The sequence below is a fragment of the Orycteropus afer genome, unplaced genomic scaffold, assembly GCF_000298275.1.
Source record: "Orycteropus afer afer isolate SDZICR_OR568_19922 unplaced genomic scaffold, OryAfe1.0 scaffold00057, whole genome shotgun sequence".
NCBI classification, from domain to species: domain Eukaryota; kingdom Metazoa; phylum Chordata; class Mammalia; order Tubulidentata; family Orycteropodidae; genus Orycteropus; species Orycteropus afer.
In genome coordinates this window covers 8522046-8540289 of record NW_006921644.1, presented here as the reverse complement: position 1 = coordinate 8540289, position 18244 = coordinate 8522046, and the positions used below count along the sequence as shown (strand labels likewise).

Sequence of the window (18244 nt, the reverse complement as noted above, 5' to 3'; positions counted from 1 at the left end):
TGTGAACTGCTGTATGAAAAGTGAATTTACTCTGTAAATCTTCACCCAAATCCAAATAAAATTAAAAAAAAAAAAAAAAGAAAGTAGTAAATTTCTGCTGCACAAAACTTTTATAGATGTGTTGGTTTCACCCTGGACAGTGTCACCCAGTTCAAGTGCAGTCCACACTCCCTGTACTCCCCTAGTGATACCACTGCTGTGATCAGGGGCTTCCCTGCCAGCTGAGGTCCCAAAAAGGCAGATGTGTCTGGGACTCTCCACACCCTGGAGAGTGGGAAAGACCACAGCAGGCATCTGCCAGCCCCCACACTAAGCCACACCCCCACAGAACACTGCTGACACCACCAACCAGCTGGTGGCACCAGGGCTCCTTCCACTTCTGCCCAAACCATGGGAAACCAAGAGGCACGAGGGCCTCCTCAGAGTCTCCTCCCACCCCGGGAGATGCTTTCCACACACTGCACCACCAACAGCACACAGGCGAGGCCCTCCCCTCCCCAACCCGATGCTACTTTGGGAACAGGGTTAAGCAAGACCATAGAGAAGAGGAAGGCACTGGCCTCCCGTGTGGAGACGTGGCTTTGACACCTGGGCAGGGGTGCCACCCCATCTGTGGGTGGGGGCTCCCATGGTACTGTCATGTTGGACAGGTATCAGCAGAGCGGGCAGACTACGACAGGACTAGGAAGAAAAGGCATGGTGACGCGCTTCCGAAAAGGAGCCAGCAATAGCCCTGTGGATCCCCACAGTTCGATCTGCAACTGGTCGTGTGGATGGCGCAGGACTGGGCAGCGTGTCGTTCACCACGCGTGGGGGCGCCACGAGTCAGGGACTGACCAGAAGGCAGCTGACGAGGATGTACTGGGACCTCACCATCACCAGGATTTCACCAAGACTGTCTATGAAGGGATCTCTCCTCCCATTAAATCATTCAAGGATGCCATCCCCAAAAATGCCAACCAGACAGAGCAGCATCAAAACGTACCTTTTATTCAAGCCCAAATGTGCTCTCTTCCTCAGCCCCATGGCATCCCTCCCTCCATCCTGACCTCACCCTGCGCGCCAGCAGCACTTCACCCCCCGTGCCCCCTCCCTGGCAGGCCACTCTTCCAGATGCTGGGGTCCACCTCAGCTTGGGCGTCGGCCGGAGCTCTCGTTTCAGTCTCTGAATTTACCCAGCAGTGGCTTCGAAGGCCAAGCCCCCAGGCCCTGCTGGTCCAGGAGAACAGAGAGCCGCTGGCGTGCCTCCCGGTAGGGCCCAGCCTAGAGCAGGAGACAAGAGGGAGGAGGATGATTGCTGGGGTGGGGGTGGGGATCGCAAACCAGTGCAGAGACAGCAGGACTGGGGTGACTGACCTTGGCTGCCTCATAGGTCCTCAGGGCCAGGAGGTGGACCTTGCCCAAAGCTCGGGCAGCCTGACGGAAGGCGTGGAGAAAGGCAGCCTTGCAGAGGCGGGAGGGAGGCCCGAGGGTCCCGCTGGGAGGAGGAGGAGGAGGAGGAGGAGGAGGAGGAGGGTCAGCATCACAGGCTGCAGCGTACAGCACTCTATACCATGACCACCTTACAGGTGGGCACAGAGCACCAGCTGGGGCCAGGGGGCCCGCAGATGCCTGCTGGGGTTGGCCCAGCTTCCAACTAGCACGTGTACTCCAACCCGAGGGCCTCCCAGCATCCCCATCCCACCCCCCAGCCCTTCTCACTCTGCCTTCACCCGCCCGGTGGTCACATCCACAACCTCGACTTCGGAGTCCCCCAGGCTCCAGTTGAGGCTCAGGCTGTGGCAGGTACTGGGGCTGGGACTGGAGGGGGCCACTGAGGGCCCTGCAAACAGGTGCAGGGCGGTACGGGTGTAGGGGGGTGGCAGGCACGGCCCTTCTGCCTCATCCAGTCTGGGTCGCGCATGGATGACCCTGCTCAGAGTGGGGGGATCGTGGCAGGGGTCTGCTGTGGGGGCAGAAAGCACAGAAGAGGGTGAGGTGCCTCCCCCCCACAAACAACCCAGACCCCATGTTCCACCGCCCTGCTCCCCAGAGTCCCTCACCCAGGACGAGGCTGGTAGCATAGAGGGGTGGCAGGAAGTGGGCTAGCAGGGCACCCCCCAGTCCCAGCACAGCCCAGCGGGCGAGCTTGTCACTAGCCGAGAGACAACCCACATGGCTGTCGCGGAGCGTGGATGCCACATAGCATACGGGCTTCAGCTCCCCGCGGATGTGGGCCTGCAGGCGGAAGGGGGGACTGTGCAGGAAACTACCTTCTGAGGATGAGGGGAGGCTGCCAGCAGATGGGGACAGAGAGCAGGGTCAGGGCTGTTCCCAGGGGCGCCCCCATCTCTGTCACCCTCCCCTCCCCCCATCTCCTTCTAGGCTCCCCCATACTAGATGTCATGGGCCGCTCCCTTGGGAGTGTTGCTGACATAGAGATGCAGGAAGATTCCAGGCTTGAGAGCAAAGGGGGGCCCAGGCCCAGGCTTGGGAGCCAGCACTGACTGCTCCTTGCCTCTGGGGCCGCCTTGCGTCACCAGCAGAAGCTGCCGGAACAGGAACCTGGGAGTGACAGGGAGGAGGAGGAGGGCTGGGGGCTACAGCTGAGCACCAGTCAACCTTCACCGCGGCTGGGCCTGACCAGCAACCACCTCTCACCTCAGCAGGGCCTGGCCAGCACCCACCCCTCACTTCAGCTGGGCCCAGCCAGCACCTACCTCTGACCTCAACCACACCTGGCCAGTACCCACCTCTCACCTCAGCAACGCCTGGCCAGCATCCACCTCTGACCTCTGACCTCAGGAGGACCCGGCCAGCACACACCTCTCACCTCAGCAGGGCCCAGCCAGCACCCACCTCTCATCTCACCAGGGCCTGCTCAGCCAGTGCCCACCTGTGACCTTAATAGGGCCCAGTGAGCACCACCTCTCACCTCAGCAGGGCCCGGCGGGCGACCACCAGTCCATGGCAGTCATGCAGCTGGCGGCCCGAAAACTCCAGCCAGCCGGCGTAGCAGCTGCTGCCGGTGCCCAGTGCCACCAGCTCATAGATCTCCTTGGCATGGGCCCTGCTTCCTGGGACCTCTGTGCAGAGAAGGGTGGAGATGGTCCAGCCTCAGGGAGGGACCCAGGTGGGGGCACTCGAGGTGGTGGGCCAAAGCAGCTGTCCCCACCTCTCTCTAAGATAACTGCAGCCACGGTCCCCTTGCAGGCCCAGTACGGCAAGCTCCTGTCCACCAGGCGGTCAAAGCCGGCACTGACCACTGCTGCACAGCGCTGCTCGTGGGTCACAACACTCCCTGGGCCAGGGGAGAGAGCAAAGTGGGGTCCACAATCCAGGTCGTCACCCTCGTCACCAGGGGCTGGGTCAAGGAGCCCACCTACCTACACTCAGGGGGCCAAGTGGAGGGCTCCTAGGAGTCTTGTGAGGCTCTGGAAGAGAAACAAGGGTGCCGGGTCTGGTCTCCATCCTTCAGGAAATGAAGACGTTCCACTGGGATGAGAGGGGAGGCCTTCACTTCCAGAAACCAGAAGTCCCATGGGCTGCTCCTCACCAGCCCGTCCCCAGCACGGGTGGGGCTTCAAAGGGCATTAGAGCAGGAGTCAGTATGTGTTCCCATCTCCAGCCTGCTGCAACTCAGAGCCCGAGGCCCAGATAGACTTCACTACAGTCACCCCATCCATGCACGTGTGCATGTGTATACACACACACACACACGAATACACTCAGCCCCCTTACATGCCCCATCCCACTAGGGCATGGTGTCCTGGTCCCGCTACCTGGGCCCTCCAGCTGAGTCCTGATGTACCGCAGAGCCAACACAGCTGCCTGCTCTTTGGCCTCTGACCTGCTGCTGGCAGCACTCGCAGGGCAGACCACTCCATCCAGCTCCACGCTCGCCGAGAACGGGGTGCAGGGACCTGGGGAAGGAGAGGCAGTGAAGTTCCTCCTGTCCTCCAGCCACACCGTGGAGCCTTTCTAGGAGCGGGTATGACCCCCAGTCCTGCCGCAGTCCCCGCAGCTCTTGCCCACACTTCCTCCTGACAGCAGGGTCAACCCGAGTGCCATAGACAGTATTACCCTTCACTGACTGCTGACATCAGTCGGTCCACACCAGGCACTGGGGGTGCCCATCGTAGTGAGAATGGACACGTGTCAGACCCCCTTCAGGTACGAAGGTATTATGCACTGAATTGGGTCCCCCTAAAACATATGTCAACTCAGCTAGGCCACAATTCTCAGTATTATATAATTATCCTCCATTTTGTAATCAGATGTAATTATCGTTTATGCTGCAAACCCTAACTTCCAGGATGTTAACGAGGCAGAATTACAGGTAATCATGTTCATGAAACAGGACACAATCCACAGGATTAGGTTATTGATGGAGTCAAGCTCTTTGAGATATACAAGACATTAAACAATGGAGCAGAGATCGAAGAGACCTCCCACCACCAAGAAAGAAGAGCCAGGAGTGGAACACCCTTTGGCCCCAGGGTCCCTGAGCTTACAAACTCCAAGACCCAGGGCAAGACTGAGGACAGGCACCTCCACCGAGAGCCGATGGAGAGCGAGCCTTTCCCGGGCGCTGGCACCCTGAATTCCGATGTCTAGCCTCAACTGTGACAGGATACACTTGTCTGTTAGAGCCACTCACTTGTGGCATCTATCACAGCAACACGCGTAACTAAGACGGATGGTACGATTGTTTCACAGATAAGACACAAGAAGGTAGGCAGATTGGCCAGGTGCTGCCAGAACACAAATCCAGCTTCTCGCCCAGAGCCCAAGCTACGTCGCTCTCAGGAAAACAGTTCCCGAGTACCTGTACAGTGCTCCACCCTCCCAACAGACAGAGCCTTCTATTTCTTCTCTACTCCAGGGCCCAACAGTGTACATACTGTCCAGCAAACTACCATTACAGTTGTTACTTAAAACCCAAAAGAAACACCACGGGGATCATGCAAAGAGAACAATATCCTAAACTGCTTGATTGTTTTCCAGAAGGGCTGAGCCTCTTTAGGGAACCCATCCTAACATCCTCACCAGTTCTACCACGTGTCTACTAGGAAGAGAGGCTTGCTACTGCCCTGGGGTGATCTTTAAACCTTAAACCAAAAATATCCCCTCAAGTCTTCTGAAAACCAAACAACAGTTTAGCTTTACTAGGAAGGAACGTCTGTTAGGAGCATTGTACTCTTTCACAGTCTCTCCATGGGATCTAAATGACAACAGTGATTAGACAGGAAGCTAAGGGGGCAGTGAGTGTATTCCAATGGGGGAGGAATGACTTGGGAGGGGAGGGTGAGAATATTTGCACAACCTGAAGAATGAATCAACGTCGCTGAACTGTACACGGAGACTGTTGGATTGGTTTCCATTCTGCTGTATGTATTCTCAAAGACAACAACATAATTATTTAAAAGGGGGAAAAACAAGCCCTGAGAATGCCACGGGAAGATGTAGAAGGGATGATGATGGAGCTAGAGAGCCTACAGAGTTTCCAACAGCTGATTTCTCAGAAGTAGATCACCAGGCCTCTCTTCCAAGGCACCCCCGGGCAGACTCAAACCTTCAACCTTTCGGTTAGCGACCAAGCGGACTGACAATGTGCACCACCCAGGGACCCCTTGGGGTCCTCCCAGGAAGTTTTAAAACAATGCCGACGGCTTGAGGGCTGACCCCCTTACTATCTCCTTAGAAACTGGCCATGTGCTGGCCTAAGGGTGGGAGCCTGACCTCAAGACCTGGTGTCCTGCTGTGTGTGTGAGTTGGATCTGTGGGGCTGAGGGTGCTGTCCAGGAAGAACAAAGGGCATGTGGGACGGCTGCCCTGTATAGTGTCGTCTCCCTCAGGTATTCTCAATGCTAGTACAGCAACTGGCGTGTAAGCAGCCCTCAAAAGAGCGTGCTAAATGCCTGGGTAGCTTGGGGCAAGTCTGATGTTCCCCAAGCTTCAGACAGGGGCCATAGGGCCTCGCCCCGGCCCTGCCACAGTAGATGAGGAGGACCTACCTCCAAGCCCCAAACTCAGTCCAGCTCACAGTTCCCCGTTCATACCCTCTGGGGTCAGCCGGTCATCAGCCCATCTTCAGAGCACAGAGGGCAGTGTCCACCTTCCCTATACCCATAACCACAAACACAATACCCAAGCACTCACCTGCCGCATGACCCTCTCGAAAGGTCAGAGAAACACCTAGGTTGGCCGCGTACTGTGTGAGCAAAGCCACGGCCTGGCCTGGGGGTGGGTATCTGAGCTGCAGGCTCACCTGTTGGGCCGCCATCGGGAAGTCCGTGGCTGGTCCTGCGGGAGAGACACAGACCCTTAGGGCCATTCCCATCCGTCCCGCAGGATTCCAGTGTCCGGGATGCCCCATCCCCCCTACTCCCTTCTGGCCCCGCCTCAGCCCACCATGCCCGGCCGCGGGGGCCTTGGGCTGCCCGCCACCCCCATCGTCCTCCACATCAAAGGAAGGTGCAGGCTCCCAGGGGTCTTGGCCCAGACTCGCTGAGGGCTGCCAATGGCTGGGCCTGGGGTTGATCTTCAACGACGCAGCTAGGCGGGGCTTCCTCCGGACGCTGTTTGCGCCCACTGCCGCTGAGCTGGTTGGGGAAGCCATGGCAGGATACGGAACCGCTACCCAGCCCCCTATCTGGCCTTGCGCATGCTCCTTTGCTCACGCAGGCGGCTTCCACGTGAGGAGCATGCTGCCTCGCAGCTCATTGAGAGCTCCGCCCCCCATGTCAGCCAATGGAAAGGACTCTCCTGGCCGCGCATCTTGAGCGGCACTGCAACCTGTCCAGCCAATGGGAAGGTCGGTCTCCTGGCGACCATAGCAAGCGGTGTAACAAGAGTCCCGCCCCCCACCCCACCCCCCGTCAGGCCAATGGGGAGACCATGTTGGCTAACGGCAGGATTGAACTGACCCTGGGCTGGTCTCACTTCCGGGGCTGGGTTTCAGGAGCGGGCCTACAACCTCCTCTTCATTCTTGTGTGGTCCTGGGGAATCAATGATTAGGGAAGAGGGTGTGAGGGCCATAGTCCATTCTGGCTGCCACCACAGGTTGCACCCCAAACACCCCCCCAATCATACTAATTCTCCCCCAGCTGCTTATCCTATCTGAGCCTCATTTGATAAAGTTCTCATAATTATAACAGTTCCGCAATCTTTGTTGTGGTCTACCTGAAGCCAGAAGTCTTCTGGTAGCGCAAAGGACTAATGCACTTACCTCCTAACAGAAAGGTTCAGGTTCACCCAGTGATGCCTTGGAAGAAAGGCCTAGAGAGTTACTTCCAAAAAATCAGCATGGAAAACCCTGTGGAGAATATACTCTGCCACACAGGGGTCACTGTGCGTCAGAATCAACTGCTGCTTCTCCTAAGGCCTGGTCCCCAGACAGAAGCTCTGGTGGCGCAGTGCCTAAGGCACTTGACTACTGAGCAGAAAGCTGGTGGTTCAAACCCACCAGCCACTCCTCTGAAGGAACACTGGGCAATCTACTTCCATAGAGATACCGCCTGGGAAACCCAAGGAGGGGTCACTATGAGTCAATGTCACTATCCCTGGGAACTTAGAATCGCAATTTATCAAGCCCCGCCCCACACCTACTTCAGGAACTCTGGGGTTAGCGCCTAGTAGTCTTGTGTTTCAATGTGCCTTTGGGTTGGTGCTGATGCCTGCTAGAGTTTGGGAACCAGTACCTTAAGTTAAGGGGTCCTGGTGGAGTAGTGGTTAAGCATTTTGCTATTAACTGAAAGGTCAGAGTTTTGAACCTGCCAGCCACTCCACAGGAGAAACATGTGGCAGTCTGCTTCTGAAAAGATGTACAGCCTTGGGTCTCTATGAGTCTGCCTCCACGGCAATGGATTAACGGGTGGCTTTAAAGCTACACCTTCCTGATACCTGGGGAAATCCATGAGACTCGGAGAGATACACTTACGCCTATTTGTAGAGCCTGCTTCTTGAATTCAGTGACATTCAGTAGGATTCCTGACTAACGTAGTGCCTGGCTCGCAGTATATACATGGTAAATGCCTACTGAATTAATTTAATACAACAACGTTATCAGGCATGAGGTTGGTTAAGCAGAGGTGGGATTCAAACCCAAGTTCTTCTGGCCTTCCCTACTGGTACTTGAGGTCCCCCACCGCCCACCGCACCGCCTGCAGCCCATTCCTCCTCTGCCCGCGAGATGGCGATCGAGGACGCCAGTGAGGCCAAACTGGGAGGCGGGACTTCCTGTCTCCGAGGGAACACTTCCGGCCAGACCCGGAAAACAGTTCATTCACGTTGTGGGTTCCATCCCATCAAGCTCTGGCGTGGGGTTGCAAGTTTTGGGTTCCCTTGCGGAACAGGAGCCAGGAGGGTGTTTCGCGAGGACCCGTTTCCCAGACGAGTACGCCAAGGCCGGGGCACGTAAGTTCGCGCGCCGCCCGGACGGGAGGAGAGAGTGCAGCCCACTGGATGGCGAGAGAGGGGTCCCGGGTCCTAAAGAGACGCTGGTTTATTCGCGTGGCGGGCCCGCAAGCCCCAAAGTCTGTAGCTTTGGGACAAGTCATTTTGGGTGATTAGCAGCCCCTGGCTCACAAAGACACTGGGGATATGTGATTCCTTTTTCACGGGACCTGTTCGAGCGGAATCAGACAGCCTCTTCCTTACTTTTTCACCGCAAATTGCTACCCAAGCCCTAGAGAAGGGTGCAGGGTGTCGTGGGAGAGGAGAGGTGGGAAAAGTGGGAGAGGTTTCCCTGAGTCGGAGAACATTCACTCCAGATCTGAAGGTTAGGTGGGCGGGAGGGCGTGGCGCTGGCGCTCTACCTAAGCGGAGGAACAGTGTGCAAAGGCCCTGTGAAGAGAAGAGACACAGTGAGTAGACGGGTGTGATTGGAGCCCAGAGGACGCAGGGGTCAGCTGGAGACGTAGTTTGTGTCTGCTGGGTTATGGGAGATGCATCCACCTCGGAGAGGCACGGGTGCTCCTTAACCACAACTGTGCAGTCAGTCCTAGGGGAGTGAGAGTTTCTCACAGGAGTTCACTGAGCACCCGGCTCTCTGCCACCATCCTCTCCTGCGTGGAAAAGAAAACCTTTGCAGCAGCCAGACACCGGGGACTCCGGAAGCAATGCGGTACAGTTCCTGCCCTCAGCTGTCAGTCTTGCGTTAGGCACAAGCCAGACATAAACTAGGGTCTGATGCCTGCCCCTAGAGAAACACTGGCCTGTTTAGCTGGCTGGTGTTTACTTAGCACCTCCTGTGTGACAGGCACTGTGGATGATGCAGAGGGTTCCTGGATGTGCAGAGGTTGCAACTTCCGTGTTCTGAAACACAGCGAGAGTTCCAGGGAAGGTGATTTCTGTTGACTGGGCTCTAACACGAGCATTTGGTTTTGGATGCACGTGGGTGTGGTTGTTCAGAAACCAGACTTTGATCTGTGTGGGGGATCACATCTTGGCTCTGGCACTTTGGAGCTGTAGACAAGTTACCCTAACCTGTGCCTCAGTTTGGGGCTATAGAAAGAGGGGCACAACTTGTAACGTGGATGGTAGGACTCAGGAAGTGGACGCTGCTGTCCTTTTGGCGTTTAATAAAAACGGAGGGGAGTGACACCTCCAGGCACTTTGTGTTCCCGAAGCACTTGCCATACATTTCTCTTTATTCAACTCAATCAGTGCATGTTCTGGGAGGCACTGTGCTTGACAGTGGGAAGACAGGTAGACAACACTCAATCCCTGTTCTCAGGCTCATTTGGCAGAACATACTACACAAAAACAGTCTACATCCTACTTTTGTGAGTAATGACTGGAGTCTTAAAAGCTTGCAAATGGCTATCTAAGTTGCAGCAGTTGGTCCTTCCTCATCCAGATCAAAGAAGAATGAAAAAAATAATGTAGAAACATACAAACAATTAATCCAAGGGACTAGTGGACTATGCAAACCTCAGCCTTCATGACCCTGAGACCAGAACTAGATGGTGCCTGGCTTCCACTGTCAACCGCTCAGAAAGGGATCAAAATAGGAGATCCTGGATAGATGGGAGAAAAAAGACCAGGTTGACTGGTCTGATAGAGACTGGGGACACTCCTGAGACTATGGTCCCTAGTCACCCTTCAGGCCTGGAATTGAACTCACTCCTGTGGCTTCCAATAGACAAGCATGTAAGGTGGACATTTATACCAGGCAGATGCATTCCTTAGAACAGTCAACCGTGGGAGATCAGAAGGGCACAGGAAGATCACTCAGAGGGCGGGGATTCATAGGAAAGAAGGACACAGGAAGAAAGTAACCACAGGGAGGAAATGGGAAGAGGAACATTGCATTGTGAGGATTGCAGTCACTGTCATGAAACAAAACGTGTATGAGGTGATGTATAGAAAATGAATTTGCTCTGTAAACTTTTACCCACATTACAATAAAAAGTAAGTAAATAAATGTTCCTGATTAAAAACTTAAAAAAAAAAAATTAGACTCAGTCTACAGCTTTGGAGGGACTGGAGCCTACCAGCCTCGGGTGTTAGGGCTGCAAACATGTTCTCTCGCAGGCTGTTAAGAGCGCTCGTGGGCACGGACCACTGCCACGCATCTTGTGGCATCCGTAGCCTGTCCTCCTTGTTTGTTGTGTTTGTGCCACCTGCCAAGCACACTCTTTGCATTGCTGCCTGTTTGACCTGGAACCGTCTTCCCTGTTTTCTGCTGGCTCTTTCCCTCCTTAAGATCCAGCTCTGCTCATGCAGCGTCTCCTTGGTGAGGCTTTCCCCGGCCGCCGCTGCTAAAACCTCAGCGTTGGCCCTGTGCTGTCCCCTCCCTCGGGCTTGGGGATTTGTTCTAATGTAGCCCCCCTTGCTGCCTGGCGTTAGGCTCCATACTCAATTGTTTTCATCATCAGCTTCCCCAAAGAAAGCATACTATTAGGGCCCCTGTCACCCTCCCAGGGACACCATTACAGTGTCAAGTCTTGGGGAGGCCAGCATGCCGTGTGGTTCTCGTCTTCCAGGATGGACTTCCCCAGCTCCCTGCGCCCCACGCTGTTTACGAGTGGCCCCCTGGGTCTGAGCAACGTCCCCGACCTGTCCTTCATGTGCAGCTGGAGAGACGCGCTGACTCTGCCGGAGGACCTGCCCCAGAGCGCCGAGGTGAGGATGGCAGGGAGGCGCCCTGGCAGCTCCAGGGCAGCCCCTTCACTTGGTTCCTCTTCTGTGGCCCTCACCCCGACTAGCCGGGGTACAGGGTGGGGTGGCATTAGCATAAACCAGCAAAGGCCCAGGCTGAGCCAGAATCCATTCCGCTGAGTGCAGGAGACACGCTGGCAGTCCACGCGGGCTCGCTCAGTGGGAGCTGCTGGCTTGCTCGTCCCGGGCTCACTCTCCACGGTCGTCCATCCTTCACTTGTTCCACTGGTGCTGCCTGACTGCCTCCTGCGATGTGCCAGGTTCCTTCGTGCTTTGGTTCTCTGGTGCCGCCCTAACAGAAACTCCACAAGTGCTGACTTTAACAAACAGGGGTTTAGTCTCCTACGTTCAGGAGGCTAGAAGTCGCAGTTCACAGTGCCAGCTCTAGGGGCCAGGAGAAGGCTCCTCGACCAGCCCCCTGGAGCTGGTGGCATCTCTTAACATAAGCAGCTACTGGCTGCTGAGGCTGACAAAGCCAAGGTCGACAAGTGTAATGGCACAGTCCTTAAGATTATCAAACAACACAGCAGGCCACTAATTCAAGTGCAGGAATAGTCGTAAGGTCAGTGGGAAACGTGGCAGGCTGCTGAATGAAGCCCGGGCTAAATGTAGGATCCCTGTGCCAAAAAGCTCAGCCCTTTTTCAAAGCTGTTTCTTACACAGTGAAAGCAGACCACATCCCTAAGGCAGCTACTCAGCTGTTCACAGCAGGTTCCACCATGGAGTTGATTCCCAGTCTCATCATGGGGAATCACTGCATCTAGCTGCCCAGCCACTCAACCAGGCCCAGCCAAGGTGGCACGTAACCTTAACTCCTACACTTGGTAAGCGTTGGGAGTACTCATGGTTGGCCAAGTAGAGGACTGTGAAAATGAGAGGAACCCTCAGTGAGATGGACTGACACAACAGCCACGTGATCATGAAGATAGCTCCGGACCGTTGCACCCACGGCTGCTAGGAGTCAGGGCCCACGTGGCGGTGACTAACAGTAGCAGTCAGTATGACCCCTGTCCTCGTGGAACTTGGAGTTGCATTCAGGGGAATAAACAAGCCAGTGAACAGACTGATGGATCAAACGATGACAAACGGTGGGGACAGCCTTGAGTGAAACCAGAAGCATGCTGGGACGGCGTTGTGAGGATGAGACTGGGGAAGGATAGGACTTGGGGTGGTGTCCCAGGGAAGGATGCTGGCTCTTCTTTGGAATCAAGCCAACTGGCTGCCACTTGGAGAATAAGCCAGGCAAGTGGGTCAGAAAATGGAGAGATGTGGCCAGGGAGTCAAGGATGTTGTTAGTTACCTCCTTGGCAAGGAAGGTTTGACATCAAATTAACACCCCTCCGGGAGGCTCCCTGGCCAGCCCTTCTGTCCCCTGAGTGTTTGAACTGAGCCCTTCCCCAGCCCGGCAGGGGAAGGGTCATGTGGCCCATCAGGCCCCAGAGTCAGCAACTGTGAGGTCTCCAGAGTGGAAGGAGAATCGAGTGGGATTTGGCTCAGCAGCTGTGGTGGTGGTAGTGTGGCTCAGAGGGGCCAGCACAGCCCCGGTGGCAGCCTGCAGGGCTCAGGGCGCAGCTCTTCACTTCAGTAGGACGACAGTTACAGCCGCGCCTGCTCCGCAGGGTTGGCGAGGGGGAAACAGCCCTCGTGGCCCATGGGCTGTAGAGCGCCCCCTACATTTTTCTCCTCTGGGTGGGGTTTATTGGGCAGTGCTTTCCCACAGACGATACCTGCAGCCCTCAGGAGGGGACCTGCGTAACTGTTTGAAACAGAATAAACGAGTTATGTGCCAAAAATTACTGATTTTACAGGGTATTATATGAGGTGGTGCATCCTGAAGGGGCATAAGTGTCCCACCAACCTGTAACAGAGTCCACAGGGAAATATGTGTCCCATAGGCCAAGCCATCCCAGTAGCCTACCCCTCAGAGTCCATAGGGACAGATGCATCCCACCAACCCTATGTGCAGAAGTCAGGAGTCCAGAGGGACATACATGCCCCACCAGTCTTACCCTAGAGGCCAGAAGGACACAGTCAATTCAGACACCCTCAGTGATTCAGCATGCATTCCACTGACGGAAAAACATCTTATCAACAAAGAATGTAAAGTGAAAACTTTGTCATGAGTTGTGGACATAAAATGCTCACTCCAGTGCCTGCCCCAGGGCAGTGCCCCACGGCATATCACCCTGGTTTGTTCTCCAGAACGTGGCACCACACTTGGCCAGGGACCTGCGATGGGAGCCAGAGACACCTGGGCCCTACCCCCTGCTGCCCCCCAATCCTGGTAAGGGGTCCACTCCTCTGCCCTATCCCTGAGGCCTCCTCTTCCTGCTGATACCTCCTGTTCCCCACCTCTAGTCACCTGTGACACCTGGCTCCATCCCTGCCCCACCCCAGTCCCCGCAACACACCCCTTCCCTAACCTCTCCCCTCAGCTCCCTGGGACCCTGGGCTGACGGCCCAGGACCTGCTTTTCCGGGGTGGCCACCACTTCTGCAAACGGCCCCGTGCCACGCTGGATGTCACTGAGCAGGTGAGGGGTCCCACCTGGGCCATGTGGTGTGGCCTGGAGGCCATGCTTAGTGACCTGGCTGTGCTCCTGACCTTAGTGAAACCCTCTCCTAGCTCAGCCATTTCCTGTGGCATCACGGGGACATTGCCTTTGGGCCCCTGGGGAACCTGATGCAGGAGAATTTCAAATTGGAAGGCGCACGGGTGAGTAGGCCCTGGCTGCCCAGGAGGGGATGCCCTGTGGAGGGGTTGAGCCTTAGGGGGTGAGCTTGATGAGGCCTTTCCACACAGAGCCGTTCTAAGAAGAAGACAGTGGTCAGTGTGAAGAGCCTGCTCCAGGACCTCGGTGGACACCAGCCCTGGGGGCAAGTGGCTAGTCAGAGAGGGTAGGGTGGGCGGGCCTGGCTGGTGGTGCACACGTGGAGGGAGCTGGAAGGCAGGTCCACGGTCCGTCATTGTTGATTCACCTCCTCATGGGGACAGTAAGCCATACTTCCTGCACACAACTCCCAGCTTCAGCTAACTTAAGGGGAAAGGAAATTTATGGGCTCGTGTAAATCACGAACTTCAGGCATGGCTGCATCTGGGTGTTCAAATAATGTTACTAGGGCTCAGTCTCTTTGTATCTTCTGATCCACTTGCTTTGGCCTGGCTTAATCCTCCGCAACTGGCAGCAGGATGGCTTTTAATCCCACGGAAAGTGCCAGTGTCTTTCCTTCATGTTAGCAGATGTCCCAGGGAGGACTCTTAATTGGCTTAGCCTGGTCTCGTGCCCATCTGTAAGGCAGCACTGTGGCCAAGGGCACTGGAGTACCCTGAGTAGCTAGGTCTGTGTCATGTGACTGTCCCTGGGCCCTGCACTGACCTCCCTGTGCCCGGTCCCCCTCCACCATCACCACCAGAGCCTGACCTTCCTGTGGTCCTCTCATCCCCAGGTGTCCCTGGGCATCCCTCAGCCACCGGCAGCGCCGGTTCTCCATCCTTGGTGGCCCGGTCTTGGCCAAGTCTGTGGCCAGCCTCCTGGGGGAACTGCTGCAGGAGGAGCTGGCAGGGCGCTGGGGGCAGCTGCTCCTGAATGACACTGTCACTGGGGGTGCCCTGGCTTGGCTGCCTGGGAAGACGTCCCTGGCTGGGCAGCTGGTCTACCCCACTGGAGGTGCCCTGGACAAGTTGTGTATCCTCTCTGGCTGGGAACCCACCACCACCTTCAGGGGAAGGGAAAGGTGGGGAGCTGGGGGTTTGCAGTGACTGGAGCTCACACGCTGATCCTTAGCGGGATACGCAGGTTTCCAAGAGATCAGTCTGACCCCTGGCAGTGACCCCCAGGTCCTTGGGGACCCTGGCCACATCCAGCTCCGAGGACCTGTCCGGCAGGTGGTGAGCCGCACTGTCCAGGGAGAAGGTAAGGCCCGTGGGTACTCCCCTCACCGACCCGCTGGCGGAGCCCTGACTCCCTCCGTGCCCTTCTCAGCTCTGCTTGCAGTCCGCTCCGACTACCACTGTGCCATGTGGAAGGTCAGTAAACAGGGGCGGCCGGCCCCACTTCAGGTGCTGCAGGTGGAGAAGGGAGCCACAGGGATCAGTCTCAGGTGAGGGAGAGTTGGGATGGTCAGCCAGCTGGGGAGCTGTGGAGGGCGGTGACGTGTCAGTGAAGCCCTTCCCTGCAGCCCTCACCTGCCCGGGGAGCTGGCCGTCTGCAGCCGTTCTGGAGCCGTCTGTCTGTGGACCCCCCAGGATGGGTAATGGCTCTCCTGCCCCGCCCCGTAAAGATCCTCTACCCCAACCAACAGGCACCTTGCTCCTTGGGCCCAAGACCCCGCCTCCCCATCCTCAGCCATCTCCTGCCCTGGCTTTCTCACACCCACACTGCTCCACAGGCTGCAGCGCGTCTACAAGGATCCCAAGACCCTTGTGTTCCGGGACCCCTCTCCCTGGCGTTGGGCAGACTTCACCGCCCACCCCCGGGTGCTGACTGTGGGTGATCGCACTGGAGTGAAAATGATAGACACGCAGGTGGGGAGGGCTGATGGGGTAGGGCACAGACCACCCCCCAGGGCACAAAACCAGCACAGAGCGGGTGGAGGGGGTGAGGATGGGGCAGGTGCACAGGGGTGACGAGGTCACAGTCTTCTGACTTTGGGGGGATGCTGACCCTTTGGTTCTTTCCCAGGGCCCCCCAGGCTGTGGTCTGCTGCTTTTCCGTGGGGGAGCAGAGGCCTCATGCCAGAAAGGGGAACGTGTCCTGCTTGCCCAGTACTTGGGGAAGTCCAGCCCCACATCTCTGAATCCCAGTCTCCATCTCATCTGTACTCAGGTGAGGGCCCCCTACTCCTCATTTCAGATGTTCACTGAGGCTTGCTGGTTACCAGGGCCCCCTCTGGTCCTCAGGTCAACCGCAGGCTCAGCAGGAATCAGACACCTGGCATCTGTCTACACTGACCAGGCCCTAAATACTGCAGGCCGGGCTGTGGCAGGTCATGAAAGGCCTCCCGGCAGGGGGTGGGGGCTGGGGAGTGTTTTAGATGTGAGTGGGGTCACAGGTGAGGGGCGGAAAGACCTGCCAGTGGGGAGCAGGGCTCTCCCGGCAAGTTGAGGATCAGGGGCCATCTGTGAGGGGCTGCCCTCCCTGGGCCCAGGGTGCTGACAGGTATCTCAAGCCCACGTTCAGGGCCAGGTGAGTTTGGGGAAGGCAGGTAAAGTCGGTGGGCTTCTGTGGAGTGAGACTCCACCACATGTTCCCTAAGGGTCTGGCAGGATCTGAGGTAGCCATGTCTGCCTCCTGGGTCAGGAGTGGGCAGGTGAGGTTGGCGAGGTGGTCGAGGCAGGTAGCTGCTGCACTGCCCTTGGAGGAGTTTGCGTCCTGAGAACCATGTCGGACCCTCAGAAAGGGTTCCGAAGGGAGAAGCTTCTCATAGACAGGCTCCAAGTCTCAGTCGCTGCCCCCATCTCCTTCTCCTGGGCTGCAGTTCTCACTGTATCTGGTGGACGAGCGCCTCCCCTTGGTGCCCATGCTGAAGTGGGCCCACGGCCTGCCCTCTGCACCCCTGCTGGCCCAGCTGCTGCCTGCGCCCTGCCCCAGCGCCCCTCAGCCCCTGCTTGTGGCAGGCCATGGCGGCCAGCTGCAACTGCTGCATCTCTCAGGTGAGGTCCAGGCACTGCTGGAGGGCAGGGAAGGTGGGTGGGTGTCGCCGGCCGCAGTCAGCCCGAGCTGTCTTATCTGTCCTCCAGGAGAGGGGGTCTCCGCGCCCCGCCTGGCAGGGCCCCCGCAGTCCCTCCCAGTGAGGATGGATGCCCTCTCTGGCTTCCCTCTGCTGGAACCCACGAGTCAGAGGCAGCTGCAGGAGCGGCTGAGCGCGCCAACCCTAGGTGTGTGGCCGGGTGGGCAGGGCCGGTGCAGACGCACCTCTGCCAGGCCTGGAAGGTGACGTCCCTGCACCCGCAGGTCTGACAGCCTCCGTCCTGCCCTCGGCCTGCACGCCAGGCCTGGCTCTCTTCCACCTCTCTGCGGCCGGAGACGTGTTCTACCAGCACCTGCGCCTCCAGGAGTGCTCCGGCTGCTGCAGGAACACGCAGCCTCCCAGAGACCCCGGCCCGGAGTCCCATGCCCCCGTGGGGGCAGCGCCAAGTCCGGGCAGGACACCCACTCCTGCCGTGGCTTCCTGGACCCCCCAGGCCACAGCTTGCTGCAGCCGGTGGCTGAAGGCCCTGCTCAAGGTGCCCCAGCCACCCCCTCTGTGGACAGCACCCACTTTTTCCCACCGCCACCTTCTGGGCTACAAGCAGCAGCCTGGGGATGAGGGCAGAGTGCCGGCGGGACTGCGGGCAGCCATGGGCCGGGGGCGGCTCCTGCGGCAGCAGGACCTGGGCTCGCTCCCCACGGCAGAGCCGCCCCCGGCCCCCGAGTCTGGCCCGGAGGATGAGCTCAGTGAGCGGCTGAGCGAAGCCTGGGAGGGCCGGGGGGCGGCCTGGTGGGAGAGGCGGCAGGGCGGGAGCGCGGGGCCGGGGCGCCAGGTGAGGCGGCACAAGCGTCGCACCCAGCTCTCCAGCACCTTCTCCTCGCTCAGCGGCCGCTGGGACCTCTCCGACGGCCCCAGCCCCCCTCCCAGCCCAGATCACCTGTCCCTGGAGCCCCGGCCCCGGCCCCGGCCTCCAGCCACACCACTCTCCCAGGAGCTGTGGGCCCGCAGTGTGCCTCTAGAGCGGCAGCAGACACTGAGGGACTACATGGCCAAGCTGCCACCTGCCTGCCCCACGGCCGCCTCTGCAACCCCCTCCCAGGCCTCCAGCATCCGGAGCACCCCCTCCAGACGGCAGGCCCCCCGCAAGAAGTCCCGCATGGGCTTCTGAGGGCGCAGGGCTGCGACTGGGGCAGCTGAGCCAGGACGAGGTGTCCCAGGCGGAAGGCACCACTCTGGCCGTCTTCACCTTCCGCATTTCACGGTTAGAGGAAGGCAGCGGACGTAACAAGATCGTCCGTTCTTCTGTCATTTACACATTCACCTGAAGGGCACTCCACAGGGCGTGCTGAAGTCCCCAGGTCAGGGTCTGCGTGGGGACCCTTCTGGGACAGCGGTGCTGTGGTGAAGC

At 57.9% G+C, this 18244-nt stretch overlaps 2 protein-coding genes across 2 annotated transcripts; one reads left to right on the top strand and one right to left on the bottom strand.

Annotated features, from left to right (window-relative positions):
- Positions 1 to 1158: 1158 nt before the first annotated feature.
- On the bottom strand, positions 1159 to 6601 carry ADAD2 (adenosine deaminase domain containing 2). Its single transcript, XM_007939204.1, has 10 exons — positions 6142 to 6601; positions 3762 to 3902; positions 3366 to 3413; positions 3155 to 3280; positions 2915 to 3065; positions 2377 to 2544; positions 2043 to 2272; positions 1702 to 1945; positions 1357 to 1477; positions 1159 to 1263 (listed from the first exon to the last, which is right to left on the bottom strand). Exons 1-10 carry the CDS (start codon positions 6599 to 6601, stop codon positions 1159 to 1161), a joined length of 1794 nt encoding a protein of 597 aa, XP_007937395.1.
- Positions 6602 to 10972: 4371 nt separating this feature from the next.
- On the top strand, positions 10973 to 18004 carry TAF1C (TATA-box binding protein associated factor, RNA polymerase I subunit C). The gene is made up of 14 exons (XM_007939203.1): positions 10973 to 11110; positions 13349 to 13430; positions 13582 to 13679; positions 13772 to 13861; positions 13949 to 14022; positions 14593 to 14831; positions 14943 to 15059; positions 15129 to 15246; positions 15325 to 15396; positions 15535 to 15670; positions 15828 to 15971; positions 16624 to 16798; positions 16886 to 17023; positions 17100 to 18004. The coding sequence occupies exons 1-14, from the start codon at positions 10973 to 10975 to the stop codon at positions 18002 to 18004; spliced, it is 2526 nt and encodes an 841-aa protein (XP_007937394.1).
- Positions 18005 to 18244: the final 240 nt, after the last annotated feature.